This window comes from Heteronotia binoei, chromosome 13 (assembly GCF_032191835.1).
Source record: "Heteronotia binoei isolate CCM8104 ecotype False Entrance Well chromosome 13, APGP_CSIRO_Hbin_v1, whole genome shotgun sequence".
In the NCBI taxonomy this organism is placed as follows: Eukaryota; Metazoa; Chordata; class Lepidosauria; order Squamata; family Gekkonidae; genus Heteronotia; species Heteronotia binoei.
Window position 1 is genome coordinate 27,830,710 of NC_083235.1, and position 14,820 is coordinate 27,845,529.

A 14,820-nucleotide genomic window follows, 5' to 3' on the forward strand; every position below is an offset into this window, starting at 1 on the left:
TGCACATTGTCCCTCTTTCACAAGTCTCATGCATTGGACCAAGTTCTACATCTTTTCTCCTGTTTGTTCAGTTTAGGTGACATTTGTTTCTTGCTGTCTTTTTCTAACCCTTTCCCCTTTTCAATTATTCCAAGTGTGTTCACAGTCAAATTGCTGTGAATGAGTGCCAATTGAGGAAGGAACATGAAAAGATACTGCCAGTCAGGAAACAAGAAAATTATTTCTGAGCAGATGGCAAAGTGAGAATGGCGGGGCCTTTCCAGTTGTGGCACCCAGGCTGAGTAATACCCCACCATGGCAGGCCTGCTTGAGCTTGTCTCTGTATTCCTTTTGCTTTTCAGCAAAAGCCTCACTGATGCTGTGTGTAGACCTACTCCTATTCAACTCTTTCCTTCTAATGTGAGGCCCTCAGGGGTGGAATTCTAGCAGGAGCGCCTTTGCATATTAGGTCACACACCCTTAATGTAGCCAATCCTCCAAAACCTTACAAAAAAGAGCCTTGTAAGCTCTTGGAGGATTGGCTACATCAGGGGGTGTAACCTAATATGCAAAGGAGCTCCTGCTAGAATTCCACCCCCACATGAGAGTATTCTAGTGCAGTGGCCCCCAATCTTTTTGGCACCGAATTCGGCCTCCCCCCCCCTGCCCTGCCCCCTAGGCCCCAGGAAGGGGTGGTGAAGCGCCGCCTTCCCAGGCTCTTTAAAGGCTGATCAACACCCCCCCCCCATCGATCAGCTGATCTGCGGGAAAAACGCGCAGAAGACTGGGCTCCTATGCCCCTCTGGCGTGCTCACAATCAGCGCTGGGGGCAGCAGCAGCGAGCAACTTGCTGAAAAAGCAGCACCACCTTGCCTCCTCCCTACTTCCTTCCTGGGCGTAGGAAGGAAGTGGGGAGGAGGAAAGGGCACTGCTGCTACTTTTTCACCGGTTCGCTCGCTGCTGCTGCCCCCAGTGCTGATCCTGAACATGCCAGAGGGGCATAGGAGCCCAGCCTTCCACCATTTTTCCTGTCAATCAGCTGATCAGCGAGGGGATGTCAGCCTTTAAAGAGCCCAGGAAGGTGGCACTTCACCCCCCCCCCCTTCCGGGGCCTTAAAATTGTGAATTATGGAGGGAGGAGGAGGCGCTGCAGGGGGGGCACCGCCACGGCGGGGGGCCGGTGAGGCCTGCGCAGCCTGGTTGCTAACAGCCCATCGACCAGTACCGGTCCATGGCCTGGGGGTTGGGGATCCCTGTTCTAGTGCATTGGTCTTCAGTTGGGTCATGTTCTTTCCTAATGTAGGTCACACTGGTGGGACCACCATCATTTTCTTGTTTTGCTGGTGCTGTTTGTGGCATTTAAAAAAATTTGAAAAAGAGAAGTAAAATGGGCAGGGAAGGGTGGGGGGAGGAGAACATGGCCAGGGAGCTGGGCTTCTGTAATGCAGGCTGGGTGAAGCCTCACTCACTTCTTCAAAATTACATCTTAGTTCCCAGGCAGGATCAGACACTTCCAGCAGGGATACTATAAAGGACAGGGCAGAAATGCTGACCAGTAAGAGGAACAGGGGTCATTTTGTAGAAAAATAGGTGGTGGAGCTCATCCAGGGATTGTTATGCAGCTGCTCTCAGGGCTTTTCTTGAGCAGGAACGCACAGGAATGCAGTTCTGCCTGACTTGGTGTCAGGGGTGTGTGGCCTAATATACAAATGAGCTCCTGCTGGGCTTTTCCTACAAAAAAGCCCTGTGTGAAACAATGGGGACATCAGGGGTGTGGCCTAATATGCAAATGAGCTCCTGCTGGGCCTTTTCTGCATAAAAAGCCCTGGCTGCACCTACTATTCAATGGACAAGGTAGATTGGTGGGGAGGAGGAGGGGGAACCCTCAGAAAGGTTCAGGAGCTGCTCTCCTGTGAGCTCCTCCTGAATTCAAGGCCTGAAGAGGAATGTTGAGTTTCACTGGCTGTGAAGCTTCTCCTCACCTTCTTATGCACACATTATGTTGTTGTTTTAGCAGCATCGTGTTGCAGCTGAGTTATGGCAACCCCATAGGGCTTTCAAGGCAAGAGAGACATTCAGAGGTGGTTTGTTAGTGCCTCTGCAGAGCAATCCCATCCTTCCTTGGTGGTCATCCATCCAAGTACTAAACAGGATGAACCCTGCTTAGCTTCCAAGATCTGATGAGACTGCGCGTGCTGGGTCATCCATGTCAACGCTAATAGATTGGTGATGGAACATGCCATTTATGGGGAGGGACGGTGGCTCAGTGGTAGAGCATCTGCTTGGTAAGCAGAAGGTCCCAGGTTCAATCCCCGGCATCTTCAAAAAAGGGTCCAGGCAAGTAGGTTTGAAAAACCTCAGCTTGAGACCCTGGAGAGTCGCTGCCAGTCTGAGTAGACAATACTGACTTTGATGGACCAAGAGTCTGATTCAGTATAAGGCAGCTTCATATGTTCAAATCACAGCTGACTTATGTAGGAGATGAGTAGAGGTGTTTGACCATTGCCTGCTTCCTTGATGGCCTCCCACCCAAGTACGAACCAGGGCTGACTCTGCTTAGCTTCCAAGATCTGATGAGTTCAGCCTAGCCTGGGCCATCCAGGTCAGGGTACCCTGTGCCTATAGCGAAGGGGAAACAGTACTAATGCCTGCTCTTCTGTCTTCTCCTCCAGAATTCCAGTGCAGATCACAGGGTACAACTGGACCTGGGACTGTGGGACAAGTTCAGCGAACTGGCCACCAAATGCATCATCAAAATTGTGGAGTTTGCCAAACGTCTGCCAGGCTTCACCAGTCTCAGCATTGCCGACCAGATCACCTTGCTCAAGGCAGCCTGCCTAGACATCCTGGTGAGGAGAGGAACCATGGACAGCAGTGGGAGCCAGTGAGAGGAAGGAGGGTGGGAAAGAGGAAGTTCCTTTGGGACCATCTCTTTCAATATATCCCCAATAGAGCACTACACTCCGGTACTATATATCTCCTGGTGTTCCCCAGCCTGAGAGAGATCTGGCTGTCCTCGAGCAGGGCCTTTTTGGCCCTTGCCCCCACCTGGTGGAACTCTCTGCTGGAGAACATCCTATGCCTTGCAGGATTTATTACCTTTCCACAAAGCCTGTAAGGCCAGGCCTTTTTGCTGAGGAGGGCAGCATTGGGACAGCAAGCAGTCTGACCCTCTCAGGTTTCCCACCTTCCCCTTACCTGCCCATTAGAGGCCTTGGGGAATATCAATCTTAATTCACCACCTTGGCAACCCCATGGGGTTTTCAAGGCTGTACAACCCCGTGGGTTTTTTTAACTGTACTGTGTTTTAATGTTGATTTAACTTAATTTAATTCAGATTATTGTGTTTTATTCTGATGCAAGCTGCCCTGAGCCTTGCTTGCAGGGAAGGGCAGCCTAAAAGTATGTATGCATGCATGTATGTTCGCATAAATAAATAAATTTTAGGTGGGTCCCAGAGGTGCATGAATGCAGCCCCCTTGCTGATGCTAAATACATTTGCATCTAGTCCAAACTGGGTGGGTTGCCTGCTGGGAACTTATTGGATGTTGAAGAAGGGTGCCAGCTCAGTGGCAGAGCATGCAGAAGTTCGCAGGTTCAATCCCCGCTATTTCCAGTTAAAATGATCTGGCAGTAGGTGATGCGAAAGACCTCTGCTGGAGACTCTGGAGAACTGCTGCCAGTCTGAGCACACAATACTGACTTGAATTGACTAGTGGTCTGATAAGGCAGCTTCATATATGTACCTGTTCCTGTATGTGACATTGCCTTGAGTTCCTTAGAAGGAAGTGGGAAATTGACATCATAAATGCACTCCCAGTGTCTTGCCTGCTTTGACCCCAAGTCCGTGGCTTTGTTGTGTCTTTTTTGCTGTGCTGAAGCTTTTGCTGCTCTTATCTCTGGCTTAACCCGTGATGATATTTGGGTGCGCAGCAGCAGACATTTGCTAGCAAGATAATCTGTATTTGAGCAGGGATTGTACTCGGTCTTCTAAAAACTAGTTCAACATGTGCTTGGCATTGCTGTGTGCCACCCTCCTCTGAAGATTCCCATTTTTATACATGAACACACATAAAGCTGCCATATAGTGAATCAGACCATTGATCCATCAGGCTCAGCGCTGGCTACTAAGACTGGCAGCAGCTCAGGCAGAGGTCTTTCACCCACTGCCTGGTCCTTTTTAACTGGAGATGCTGGGGATTAAACCTGGGACCCTCTGCATGTAAAGCAGAGGCTCTACCACTAAGCCACGGCCCCTGTTCCTTTAAAGGATACTGATTGTCAGCTTCAATATCCTCACCAGCTCCAGGAGCCCCTAGTGTTACAAAGGATGGAAGGCATAAGAGAAGATGGGCCTACTGAGCTCAAAGGGGCATTATGGGGGCAGTGTGAGCTTGGGTGATGGGGAATCGCTCTCTTTGCCTTGACCCTTTCTTCCTGACCCTTTTCTCTGTGCCTTCTGCAGATGCTCCGTATCTGTACCCGCTACACCCCAGAGCAGGACACCATGACCTTCTCGGATGGGCTGACCCTGAACCGCACCCAGATGCATAACGCTGGATTTGGACCCCTCACTGACTTGGTCTTTGCCTTCGCTGGGCAGTTGCTGCCTCTCGAAATGGACGATACGGAGACCGGCTTGCTCAGTGCCATCTGTCTTATCTGTGGAGGTAAATACCCCTGCAGACTGGCTTTCCCCCTACAGATTGGCATAAAGGACCTTGTCCTTGGCAAGGATAGTTCTCCCAATTCTCACTGATGATGAGAGTGTTCCAAAAGCATCACCTTAGTCGTTGCTCTAGGGCAGGCAGCAGCTTTGGCAGGGCTGGTGCTTTCTTCTACCCGCAGAGAAAAAGGGTAGAAGAATGACTTCTGGCAATACTCCCTCTAAGCGAGGGGTGGCCAAACTGTGGCTTGGGAGCCCCATGTGGCTCTTTCACACATATTGCATGGCTCTCAAAGCCACCACAGCCCCATTGGGCAGCTTGGAGGAAAAAATTGTTGGTGACTTGGAGAAGGCATTTAAAGTTAAAATTCCGTCCTTTCCACCTCTCCCTCCCCCAAGCAAATAAATAGCCTAATATTCTGTTTACACGTATGTGCCTGTTGGCAATTAACTTAGCATCTTTTTGTTGAGCTGTGTGTGTGAGCTGCTTTTGTACAGCGAGATGTGAGCGTTTTTTAGCTAGGTGTGTAGGTAGGAATGAAAACAGAGCACTGCCCCAGCAGGAGGCAGGGTGTGACGTCTGCCCTACTTTGGGCTCTGTGCACTGGGACTACTTGTGTAATTGCAATTTTTTTTAAAAATGCATTTGATGATAAAGCTTCGAAGTCACCTCAAGGCGATGTCATCAGAAAGAGCCGTAACCAAATACAGTTCCGATCAGGACAAAGCTTAAGAACTACAACAGCATAGAGACCAGCAGAGTCAATTCATAGAAAATGAAAACAGATTCATGAAATGCTTTGGAGAAAGGGGGAGCAGATGCAGGTCAGTGGGGGAAAGGAGCCAGGGGTGGGATTCTAGCAGGAACTCTTTTGCATATTAGGCCACACACCCCTGATTTAGCCAGTCCTCCAAGAGCTTACAAGGCTCTTTTTTCGAAGCTTTTAGAGGATTGGCTACATCAGGGATGTGTGGCCTAATATGCAAAGGAGCTCCTGCTAGAATTCTACCCCTGGAAAGAACAAAGTGCTATTCCCTTGCTGGGGTGTACACAGAGGTTGATTCTGAAATTGCAGCCAAGCTCATGTATCCTTATAGCAGGGACTGGCTGGCCATTTAGTGTGCAGGGAAATGTCCTGGTGAGCTGCTGTCTTCAAAGGACTGCTAGTAGCCAGGAGCATACAGAGCCAAGCCCCAGGAACTAAGGATGTGCAGTTCAAAGAAAAAAAAATCTTCCTCCTCCCCCCCCCCCAGCTCCAGATATCAGGGAGCTAAAAAATACCAATATTCCCAGTTTCCAAATACTGATTTGATATTTAAATTCAGTTTTGGAGGGATTCTGATATTTTTTGGCTCCATTATTCCCTATGGGAAATCTTTCTGGGAGGCTGTTTTTAAAGCTACTGGTTCCACAGTTCACTTGAAATGTGGAGGTTTATTTAAAGGACAGGCGGCAGCAACTCTGCTGCAATATTGGTCCTATTTTGTGGGCCCCTGTATGAGGTGCCCCCAGCCAGTCTCCATTGATTGCTATGGGGAGGGGGAGTTTTAACAATGTAAAACCAGAGAATCGCTGCTCGTGTACCACCTGAGACTCACCCAAACCAAAACAAATAGGAAGCTGCTGCAAGCCTAGCAAATGTAAAATTAGAGAATCCAGCTAGTGCAAAAATGAGTATCTACATTAACATAAAACCCAAGAATCTCTTCTGCCAACATGCAACCTGAGAATCCACAGCTATGTACAATATGAGAATCAATACAATTTCCATCCCAAGAATCTGGTGAGTGGACAGCTCTGGGTATTTTTTTTCTGCCAGCTATTTATACCCAAATAAAAGAGCCCCGTGATGCAGAGTGGTAAAGCTGCAGTACTGCAGTCAGAGTCCTCTGCTCATGACCTGAGTTTGATCCCAGCAGAAGCTGGTTCAGGTAGCTGGCTCCAGGTCGACTCAGCCTTCCATCCTTCCGAGGTCGGTAAAATGAGTACCCAGCTTGCTGGGGGGAAAGTCTAGATGACTGGGGAAGGCAATGGCAAACCACCCTGTAAAAAGTCTGCCGTGAAAACGTGAAAGCAATGTCACCCCAGAGTTGAAAACGCTGTACAAAACTCTGTGCTTGTACAGGGGACCTTTCCTTTCCTTTTTTTAATTTATACCTAAACCTCTGCATAGGATGGGACTGATTTTTCTGAAATTTTTGCACCTGTTGTAAAATACACCTCCATCGGGACTCTTCTAAGTTTAGCAGCATCAAGAGGGATGCATGCTGAAAATCTGGAGATTAAAATAGCATTTTTCATGGAGATTTGTCTGAGGAAATCTACATGGAACAACCAGGAGGCTTTCAAGAAAAGAGAATTTGGTATGCAAACTTCAAAAGAACGTCTGTGGACTTAAACAAAGCTACCAGAGCGTGGAATGAAAAGTTAACTCTGCTGTTGCGATGTCAAGGCTTTCGACAAGGAAAGGCAGAACCCTGTGTATTCTCAAGGCATCAAGATGGACAGTATCAGTATGCACTGAGACCGATTCTGCATTAGCCTTCGTCCCGGTCTCATTTTCGGCTCTCAAGTTTGCATGGGTCAGGAAGCAAGCAGGGAACACGCAGCCCCACTTGAGATGCCAGTGCAGAATCCAGGAAAAAGAGCCATCATGAGGAGCACAGCACAGAAGGGAGGCAAGTGCAAAGTGCGGAATTGGTCTTTTACATTGATGGCCTGATTTTATGCTGCCGAAACAAGGAGGATGCTCAAGAAATTGCTGAGAACTTAAAACAAAGAAGTGAAAATGAAATGTCTGGGAGAAGTGAACCACTATCTTGGAATACAAAGTGAATGGACTGAAAATGGAAGATTTCTTCTGAACCCGAAACGCAAAATTCTAAGCTTTGCTGAATCCTTGGGCCTAAACGATCCTAAAATAGTTAGTACTCCACTTCAGCCTGCTTGCTTCATTCTTAAGGATGGAGAGCAACCAATGATAGAGAAAAGCAATTGGCAAACTTCTGTACCTAGGCATAGTGTCCAGAACTGATGTAGCTGCAGCCGTTGGAATCCTGTGCAGAAAGACCACTTCATCAAATCATTATGATTGGAATGCAGTAAGGAGACTGGCTAGATATCTGAAAGGAGCAGCTGACCTGGAACTGAAGATCTCAGCTTGTGATAAGCCAAGACTGAGTGGTGCAGTGGTTAAGTGCACAGATTCTTATCTGGAAGAACCAGGTTTGATTCCTCATGCCTCCATATGCTACTGCTGGAGTGATCTTGGGTCAGTCATAACTCTCTCAGAGCTGTTCTGCTCAAGAGCAGTTTCTGTCAGAGCTCTCTCAGCCCCCCTGCCTCACAGGATGTGTGTTGTGAAGAGGGGAAGGGAAAGGAGATTGTGAGCTGCTCTGAGACTCTGACTGAAGGGCAGGGTAGAAATCCAATCTCCTCCTCCTTCATGGATGCTGAATTGAAAACAAATCTGACTGTAAATCAACCAGTGGCTACCTGTTCTCCTATGGAAAAAGCCTGATTAGCTGGATGAATCAAAAGCAAACTCTAGTTGCTCAGTTGACAACAGAAGCTGAAAACATGTTTGTCTCAAATGCCTGCAGTGAACTTGAATGGATCATCTGTCTGCTGAAAGACCTTGGTGCTGATGGGCCTTAAACCAATAACCTTGTTTGAAAACAATCAAGCCTGCCTAGCCATATCAAAGAGCGAAATCATCAAGGCAAGAAGGAAGCATGTTGCTGTCAAATACCATTCTGTGAGAGAGATGCAACAACAAGGACTGACGGAACTCAAGTATTTTCCTTCAGAATGCTGACATCCTTACCAAGTCTCTTTCGAAGGGGAAGTTTGAGCACCTGCGCAAGAAACTGAGCTTGCATGACTTCAGTGTGTGACATTTGAGAAGGGTCTTGGAATATGCCTCCACTTCTGTCATGAAAGAGTTAATCTGCTGTTTATGTTTATCACCTGTAGTTAATTAGCGTTGTGTAGCTTTTCCCTCTAGAGAAAGGAGGTGGCATTCTAAATAAGGGAGTCTTGAGTTTCTCTATTGGCTAATCGATAATTTAGAGACAGTTATCTGTTTTTGGTCACGTAGGCAGTTTTGGGGAACTTTCCTTTTCTTTGTTCTAGAGACCACAGGAATTTTGGCCAAGATGGTGTTTAGATCAGCAGAAGTTGAGTTAGTCTGTTTGTGCTTCGTTATTTGTCAAATTCAGTGTAACCCTCTCTTTTTATCTCTTACTAAAGTTTTTTTTTTCCTTTTAAGCAAACACACATGACTGAGTGCTGCATTTATTCCGCTGTGCCTTTGGTACTCTGCTAAAACTTTTTTCAACAGTGGCACTCTCAGGGTTACTGGTACATCCTGCTTGACAAGATGGTGGGATGCACAGTTCATCATAGAAAGACTTGGGGATAACTTGGAATGGGTAGAAAGGAAGGTTTAGTGGCAGAGTTGTGCAAACTGTGTTAGATGGAATGTTTCCTGGAATATCTTTCTAGATCACCGGCCCCAACACAGTGCCCATTGGCACTGGGGCACCTGTTGACCCCTTTCCTGGACCCCTTTCAAGTGTTTTTACAAAGTGGTTGGGCCAGCTGGGGTTTTCTTCCAGAATAGTGTCTGATTGACGATTGCAGATTTAATTGGCTGTGCAGATTTTAAAAAACAAACAAACATTGCTTTGTCAGCAGCTGCTACCACTGCACAAGGATCTTCACTGTGTGAGTGAAGATAAGCTGTAGCTCCCATTTTGTGGCTGGATCCACCTCTTACAGCTGCCATTTTGTGGCTATGCCTAACACACTGTGTAAGAATTCTAAAGGTGCCCACAGGCTCAAAAAGGTTGGGGACTAATGTTCCCTCTAAGCTGCAGAGTCTTGTGAGCAAAAATGCTACTTTGTGAGCTACTGGCATGAAAGTTGTGAGCTCCTTCATAAATCATTGTGCTCTGGGGTCATCCTTCCTGAGTTAAGGCAAAAATGTGTGAGCTGGAGGCTAAAAATCTGTTAGCTAGCTCACACTAACTCAGCTTAGAGGGAACACTGTGGGGACCCCTTATCTATGTGCTCTGTGTTTTCTTAAACTTTTCAAGTTATGCTCCAGAACCATAAGGACTAAAATCTTGCCCTCACCTCACCCCAAAAGGGAAGGTGAGATTCCTAGAGTAGGCCAGAGGTTTCTGTGACAATATGTCTAGCCCTCCAGTCCAGTGTCTTGGTCTCTTATTCCCAGATCGTATGGATTTGGAGGAGCCAGAGAAAGTGGACAAGCTGCAGGAGCCGCTACTGGAAGCACTGAAGATCTATGCTCGCCGACGTCGACCCAACAAGCCTTACATGTTCCCCCGCATGCTGATGAAGATCACCGACCTACGGGGCATCAGCACCAAAGGTGAGCCCAAATCATCTGGGTGATCCCTTGCTCTGTCACATAGGATCGTCAACATCTTGGTTTGTTACTTGAGGTGACAGCAGGACATGCTGTGCTCTTTGATACCACCAGGGGTGGAATTCTAGCAGGAGCTCCTTTGCATATTAGGCCACACACCCCTGATGTAGCTCTTGCTTACAAAAAAGAGCCTTGTAAACTCTTGGGGGATTGGCTACATCAGGAGTGTGTGGCCTAATATGCAAAGGAGCTCCTGCTTGAATTCTACCCCTGGATACCACCACCCCTTTCCTAACAGCAAGGGACTCGATGATCTCAGATATCTCTGGTTCCTCTACTGCTCAACTCCTCACTAGCTCCCATCCAGCGTGCAAAACATGAACACACATGAAGCTACCTTCACTTGTACTGAATTAGACAATTGGTCCATCAAGGTCAGTATTGTCTACTCTGACTGGCAGCAGCTCTCCAGGGCCTCAGGTGGAGGTCTTTCACATCACTTCCTACCTGGTCCTTTTAATGTCTTTTTGGCTGCTTCCATATGGGGAACAATTCCCCAGTGTACAATTATTGCAATGGCATTAGCAGCAAAGGGCTTTTTTGATAGCAGGAACACCTTTGCATATTAGGCCAAACCCCCTGATGTAGCCAATCCTCCAAGAGCTTACAGGGCTGTTCTTACAGGGCCTACTGTAAGTTCCAGGAGGATTGGCTACATCAGGGGTGAGTGGCCTCATATGCAAAGGAGTTCCTGAATATCCACAGTGTATACAAAACAAGCCCTGAATATCCACACTGTACAGTGCTTCAATCTTTCCTCCCTTTTCCCTCCTGCATGTCATCCCTACCCACCAACTCTTTTGCTTTGTAGAATGGGTTTTTGCTGGCCTAAAAAAAATGGTTATATTGCTGGTGTTCTAGTGATACAGTGTTATAATGATATCTAGGGGAAGGGCCATGGCTCAGGAGGTTCCAGGTTCAGTCCCCAGTATCTCCAGTTGAAAGGACCAGGCAGTAGGCAGGGCCAACTCTGCCACTAGGCACGCTAGGTGATTGCCTAGGGTGCTGGCCTTCTGGTGCCCCCCATGTGACTTGGTGACATTATCAGTGCAGGGGGATGGGGGTGCCAGAAGTTAGCTTTGCCTAGGGTGACAGACAGTCTAGGGCTGGCCCTGGCAGTAGGTTCTGAGAAAGAACTCAGCCTGAAGAAGTTCTACCAAGCTGAGTAGACAATACAAACTTGACGTACCAATGATCTGATTCATGATTAGGCAGCTTCATGTATTCATGTGTACTTGTCAAGTTGCAACCAATTTATCATGACCTCTTACGGGGTTTTCAAGGCAAGAGATGAACAGGTGGTTTGCCATTGCCTGCCTCTGCACAGCAACCCTGGACTTCCTTGGCGGCCTCCCATCCAAATCACAACTGATCCTGCTTAGCTTTCGAGATCTGTTAGGGTCAGGCTAGTCTGGCCTATCTAGGGCAGGGCCATGTGTACCTGCTAGAGACTGAAAACAAAGGTTTCATCTGCAGGCCCTTTGTTTCCTAAACTAGAATACACTGGCTCTTGCCATGTGCTTTCACCAGCCATGGCAGAAGCTGTGCACTGGGTAATATGGTTTGTGGCAGCAAGACAGCTGCTCTTCCATTCCTTCTGGGTATATATATAAAAAAAACCGCTGAGACATCTTAAATTTTAAACAAGACAGCGTAATGTAGAGGTCAGTGGTGTTCTGACAAAGCTTGCACATAGAACTTCAAATAGAAAAGAGCATGAAGCAAAAAGACATTAATAGAAGACAGTTCAAGAGCAGTCTTTCCAATCACAAAGGAGTGACAATATTCTAAAAGAAGCCCTTCCAAAGACATTTGTTCTAGATATCAAGACGTTTCATTCGTCTTTCTTCAGTTTGGAGGCTAATCTATCACTGGAACCCAATCTTTGCAATACACAATAAAATTTATGGTGTCTCTTAGCGTTTTTTTTTATTTACACAGCTGTACACTAAGATCCTATAGTTGCGCTACACTCCCATTCCTTCTGGCAGGAAGCAACGAGTTTTTCATTCTTGCCTCTTCTTCCTTTTCCTCCGCAAACAGGTGCAGAACGAGCCATCACCCTGAAGATGGAGATCCCAGGCCCTATGCCGCCCCTCATCCGAGAAATGCTGGAAAATCCCGAGATGTTTGAAGAGGAATTATCACAGCCTCCACCGGTGGCAGAACCCCTCAGCTCCGAGGAGAGCCCAGCAGACCCCAAGAGCCAGGAGGAGGCCCCCTAGCATCTCACGCGAGCCAGGATCTAGGCTAGGGAAGGTGGGGGAGAAAGTCCTTTCCCATGTACCTCCTCGGTCCTTCCCAAAGCTCATTTCCTCCAGGACTGTGCACTTGCCTTCCCTGCTCTCAGCCATGCACCGGAGACTGGGATAACGGCAACGCTCGAGACCAACTAGGAGGCATGCATGCCCCTCTCCTCTGCTACAGCGGCCGACTCTGGGGGTGGATGTCTCTTGCCTTAACCTTCCTCCTATGGGGTCTTGGATGCATACTCAGAAGCCTTCGCTCCCAACCCCAAAGCTTTGCCAAAGTCCCAGGCTGCCTGTCCTGTCAAGTCAGGTGCCCTCAAGCCAAATATTCAGGACGTGGGAAGCCCCCAAGGGGCTCAGACTCGAAGAGCCTCCCTCTCCCAAACAGGAGGATCTCCAAATGTGCAATTTCGGTGCTGGCAGGAAAAGGGGCATCTCAAGAACCGACGGGCCTCTAGACGGCGGTCCTGCCTGCCTCGCCGCTCCGCCATCCTGACTGGGGATCACATCTGTACCCTGCATCCTCCGAAGTCAGGAACCCAGGCATCCGGGACGCTATTTATTCAGGTCTCTGAAGACAGAGGGATAGCATGCCCTCCCCAGCTGCCCCACGCACACAAAGATATCTCGGACCAATGACTTTTTGGGGTTTGGGGAGAGCAAAGCCAGGACTTCAACACATCCCTATGCCCTATCAGAACTTTCCTGGGGTGGGTCGGGGAGGGCTAATAACCATTTTTGTGGATTCTAATGGTGGGATGTGTATTTTTTTTTTAGAGGGGTGAGTATAGGAGGGCGGGAACAGGGCTTTTTTTGTGCTTTTTTGTTAGCTGTATAAAGTGCTAATGTTTTGTTGTTGGGGCAGAGATTAATCCCATAATGGGGAGGGATGGTGGGGGGGGGTCCTCCCCATGACCTCCCGAGTCTCAAGATGGGGGAGAAGGGGAGTATAGGGGGTGGGTGGGGGAGCCTGTGTCTTTTCTTGCTTGGAATGCTTTCGACGCCCCCCTCTGGTGCTAAGGACTCTGGGAAATGGACCCCAAAGGACACTAGATACCAAAGATATCAAGGAATGGGTGGAGATTAAGGGCACAGAGCCACAGACTTAAACCCATTTCTTCTCTCAGGGCCTCCTTTTCCTGCCCTCCCAATGGGGAGCCAAGTGCCCTGCACACAAAGATTGAACAGGTTGGGCGGGGGGAGTGTTCCGGGCGGGGGGAGGACGCCGCTTGTCTTAACCCACTTTCCGCTCTGTTTCCCCAGCACTTTGATGATGGGTGGTGGTGAATTACTCTTGCTGTAGGCAACTTTGCCCCCCTTCCCCCACGGGCCTAGAGGAGACCGGCACCAGCTCCCCCCTCCCTCCCCCAGAACCAGTGGATCAAATAAAGACATAGCAAATGCTTTCTCAACCCCTAGAGGGCAAACATTTTGCAAGAGAAAGTTTCACCCCACTCTCTCCTCCTAGCAACACCCAGTCCTTGAACACTACAACAGACCCTTTTTGCTGAGGATTCGCCGTGAAGTGGCTGCTATTCCACCTCTCTTCCCTTACTCCCCACCCCCAGACCTTGCTCGGATCAGGGGCAAGAGACCGTCAGACCACCAGACCCTATTTCCCGCTGCATGGCAGCTGTGGAAGGCACCATAGCGAGTGCTGGGTGGGGCTCATCCACTTGGGGGAATGAGAACTGAAGGTGCTGCTGCCCCCTGCTGGCCAAGAATGGGGCAACGCTTTCAGTGGGTTTATTTATTTGCCTTTTGAGTCGTTCCCCCCCTCCCATCCCACCCTGCTCCGGAGTTGGTGATGAGGGATAATATTACCCTGAGGAATGGGAGCTGCACCGATTGTCCCCACTTGTCTTAAGCTGTCAATTTTTTTAAAAAGAAATTACCCCAGGCCTTAAAATGGGGTCTATTTGCTGCGTGGGTGGGGGTGGGTGGGTGGGAGGGAGGGAAGAGAAGGTGAAGCCCTTCTGTGATGTTTACAGAACAGCGTTCCATGGTATTTTAGAGGAATCTTTCCTGACCCCTGCACTCCCAGCTGTGCCACAGAAGAGAGGGGGACTTTTCTATTTTTGCAAAATAAAGTGATGGAAACCCAAACGCTCTTTAATGTCTTCGTTTGTTCCGAAATTTCGCCACAGTGGCGTTAGTTCAGCAGCAGTGAGAATACTTTTGGCTGGCTGTGCGAAGCTGTTGTTTGCTGCAGAATCCACTACCGGTGGTAGAGGCCGATGCAGCTACCACATCTGGATGAGGCAAGGTGTGGGTCATGTGCCTAGCAGAGCAGGCGGCATCTGGTTTGTGCTTAATCCCATCTTTTGGAAAAGGGCGTGCTGATAAGCATGGATTTCTGTCTTTTGTGTTGGGTGACCGGATAAGCTAATGACAGTGTTTGGGGGATTGATCAGTCTTTAGCTTTAGCTTAGACGAAGGGTCCCCAACCCCTGGGCCAAGGACTGTTACC

The 14,820-nt window shown here is 48.5% G+C and overlaps 1 protein-coding gene across 2 annotated transcripts in view; it reads left to right on the forward strand.

The window, feature by feature from the left end:
• Positions 1-14,456, forward strand: part of RARG (retinoic acid receptor gamma) — a 193,938-nt gene extending 179,482 nt beyond the window's left edge. For both annotated transcript variants that reach the window (XM_060252200.1, XM_060252201.1), the window contains 4 exons: positions 2,652-2,828; positions 4,445-4,649; positions 9,886-10,044; positions 12,145-14,456. In XM_060252200.1, the coding sequence (XP_060108183.1) occupies positions 2,652-2,828; positions 4,445-4,649; positions 9,886-10,044; positions 12,145-12,326 (723 nt within the window). In that variant the 3' untranslated portion in view covers positions 12,327-14,456. The remainder of the gene's footprint in view (positions 1-2,651; positions 2,829-4,444; positions 4,650-9,885; positions 10,045-12,144) is intronic.
• The last annotated feature ends 364 nt before the right edge of the window (positions 14,457-14,820 follow it).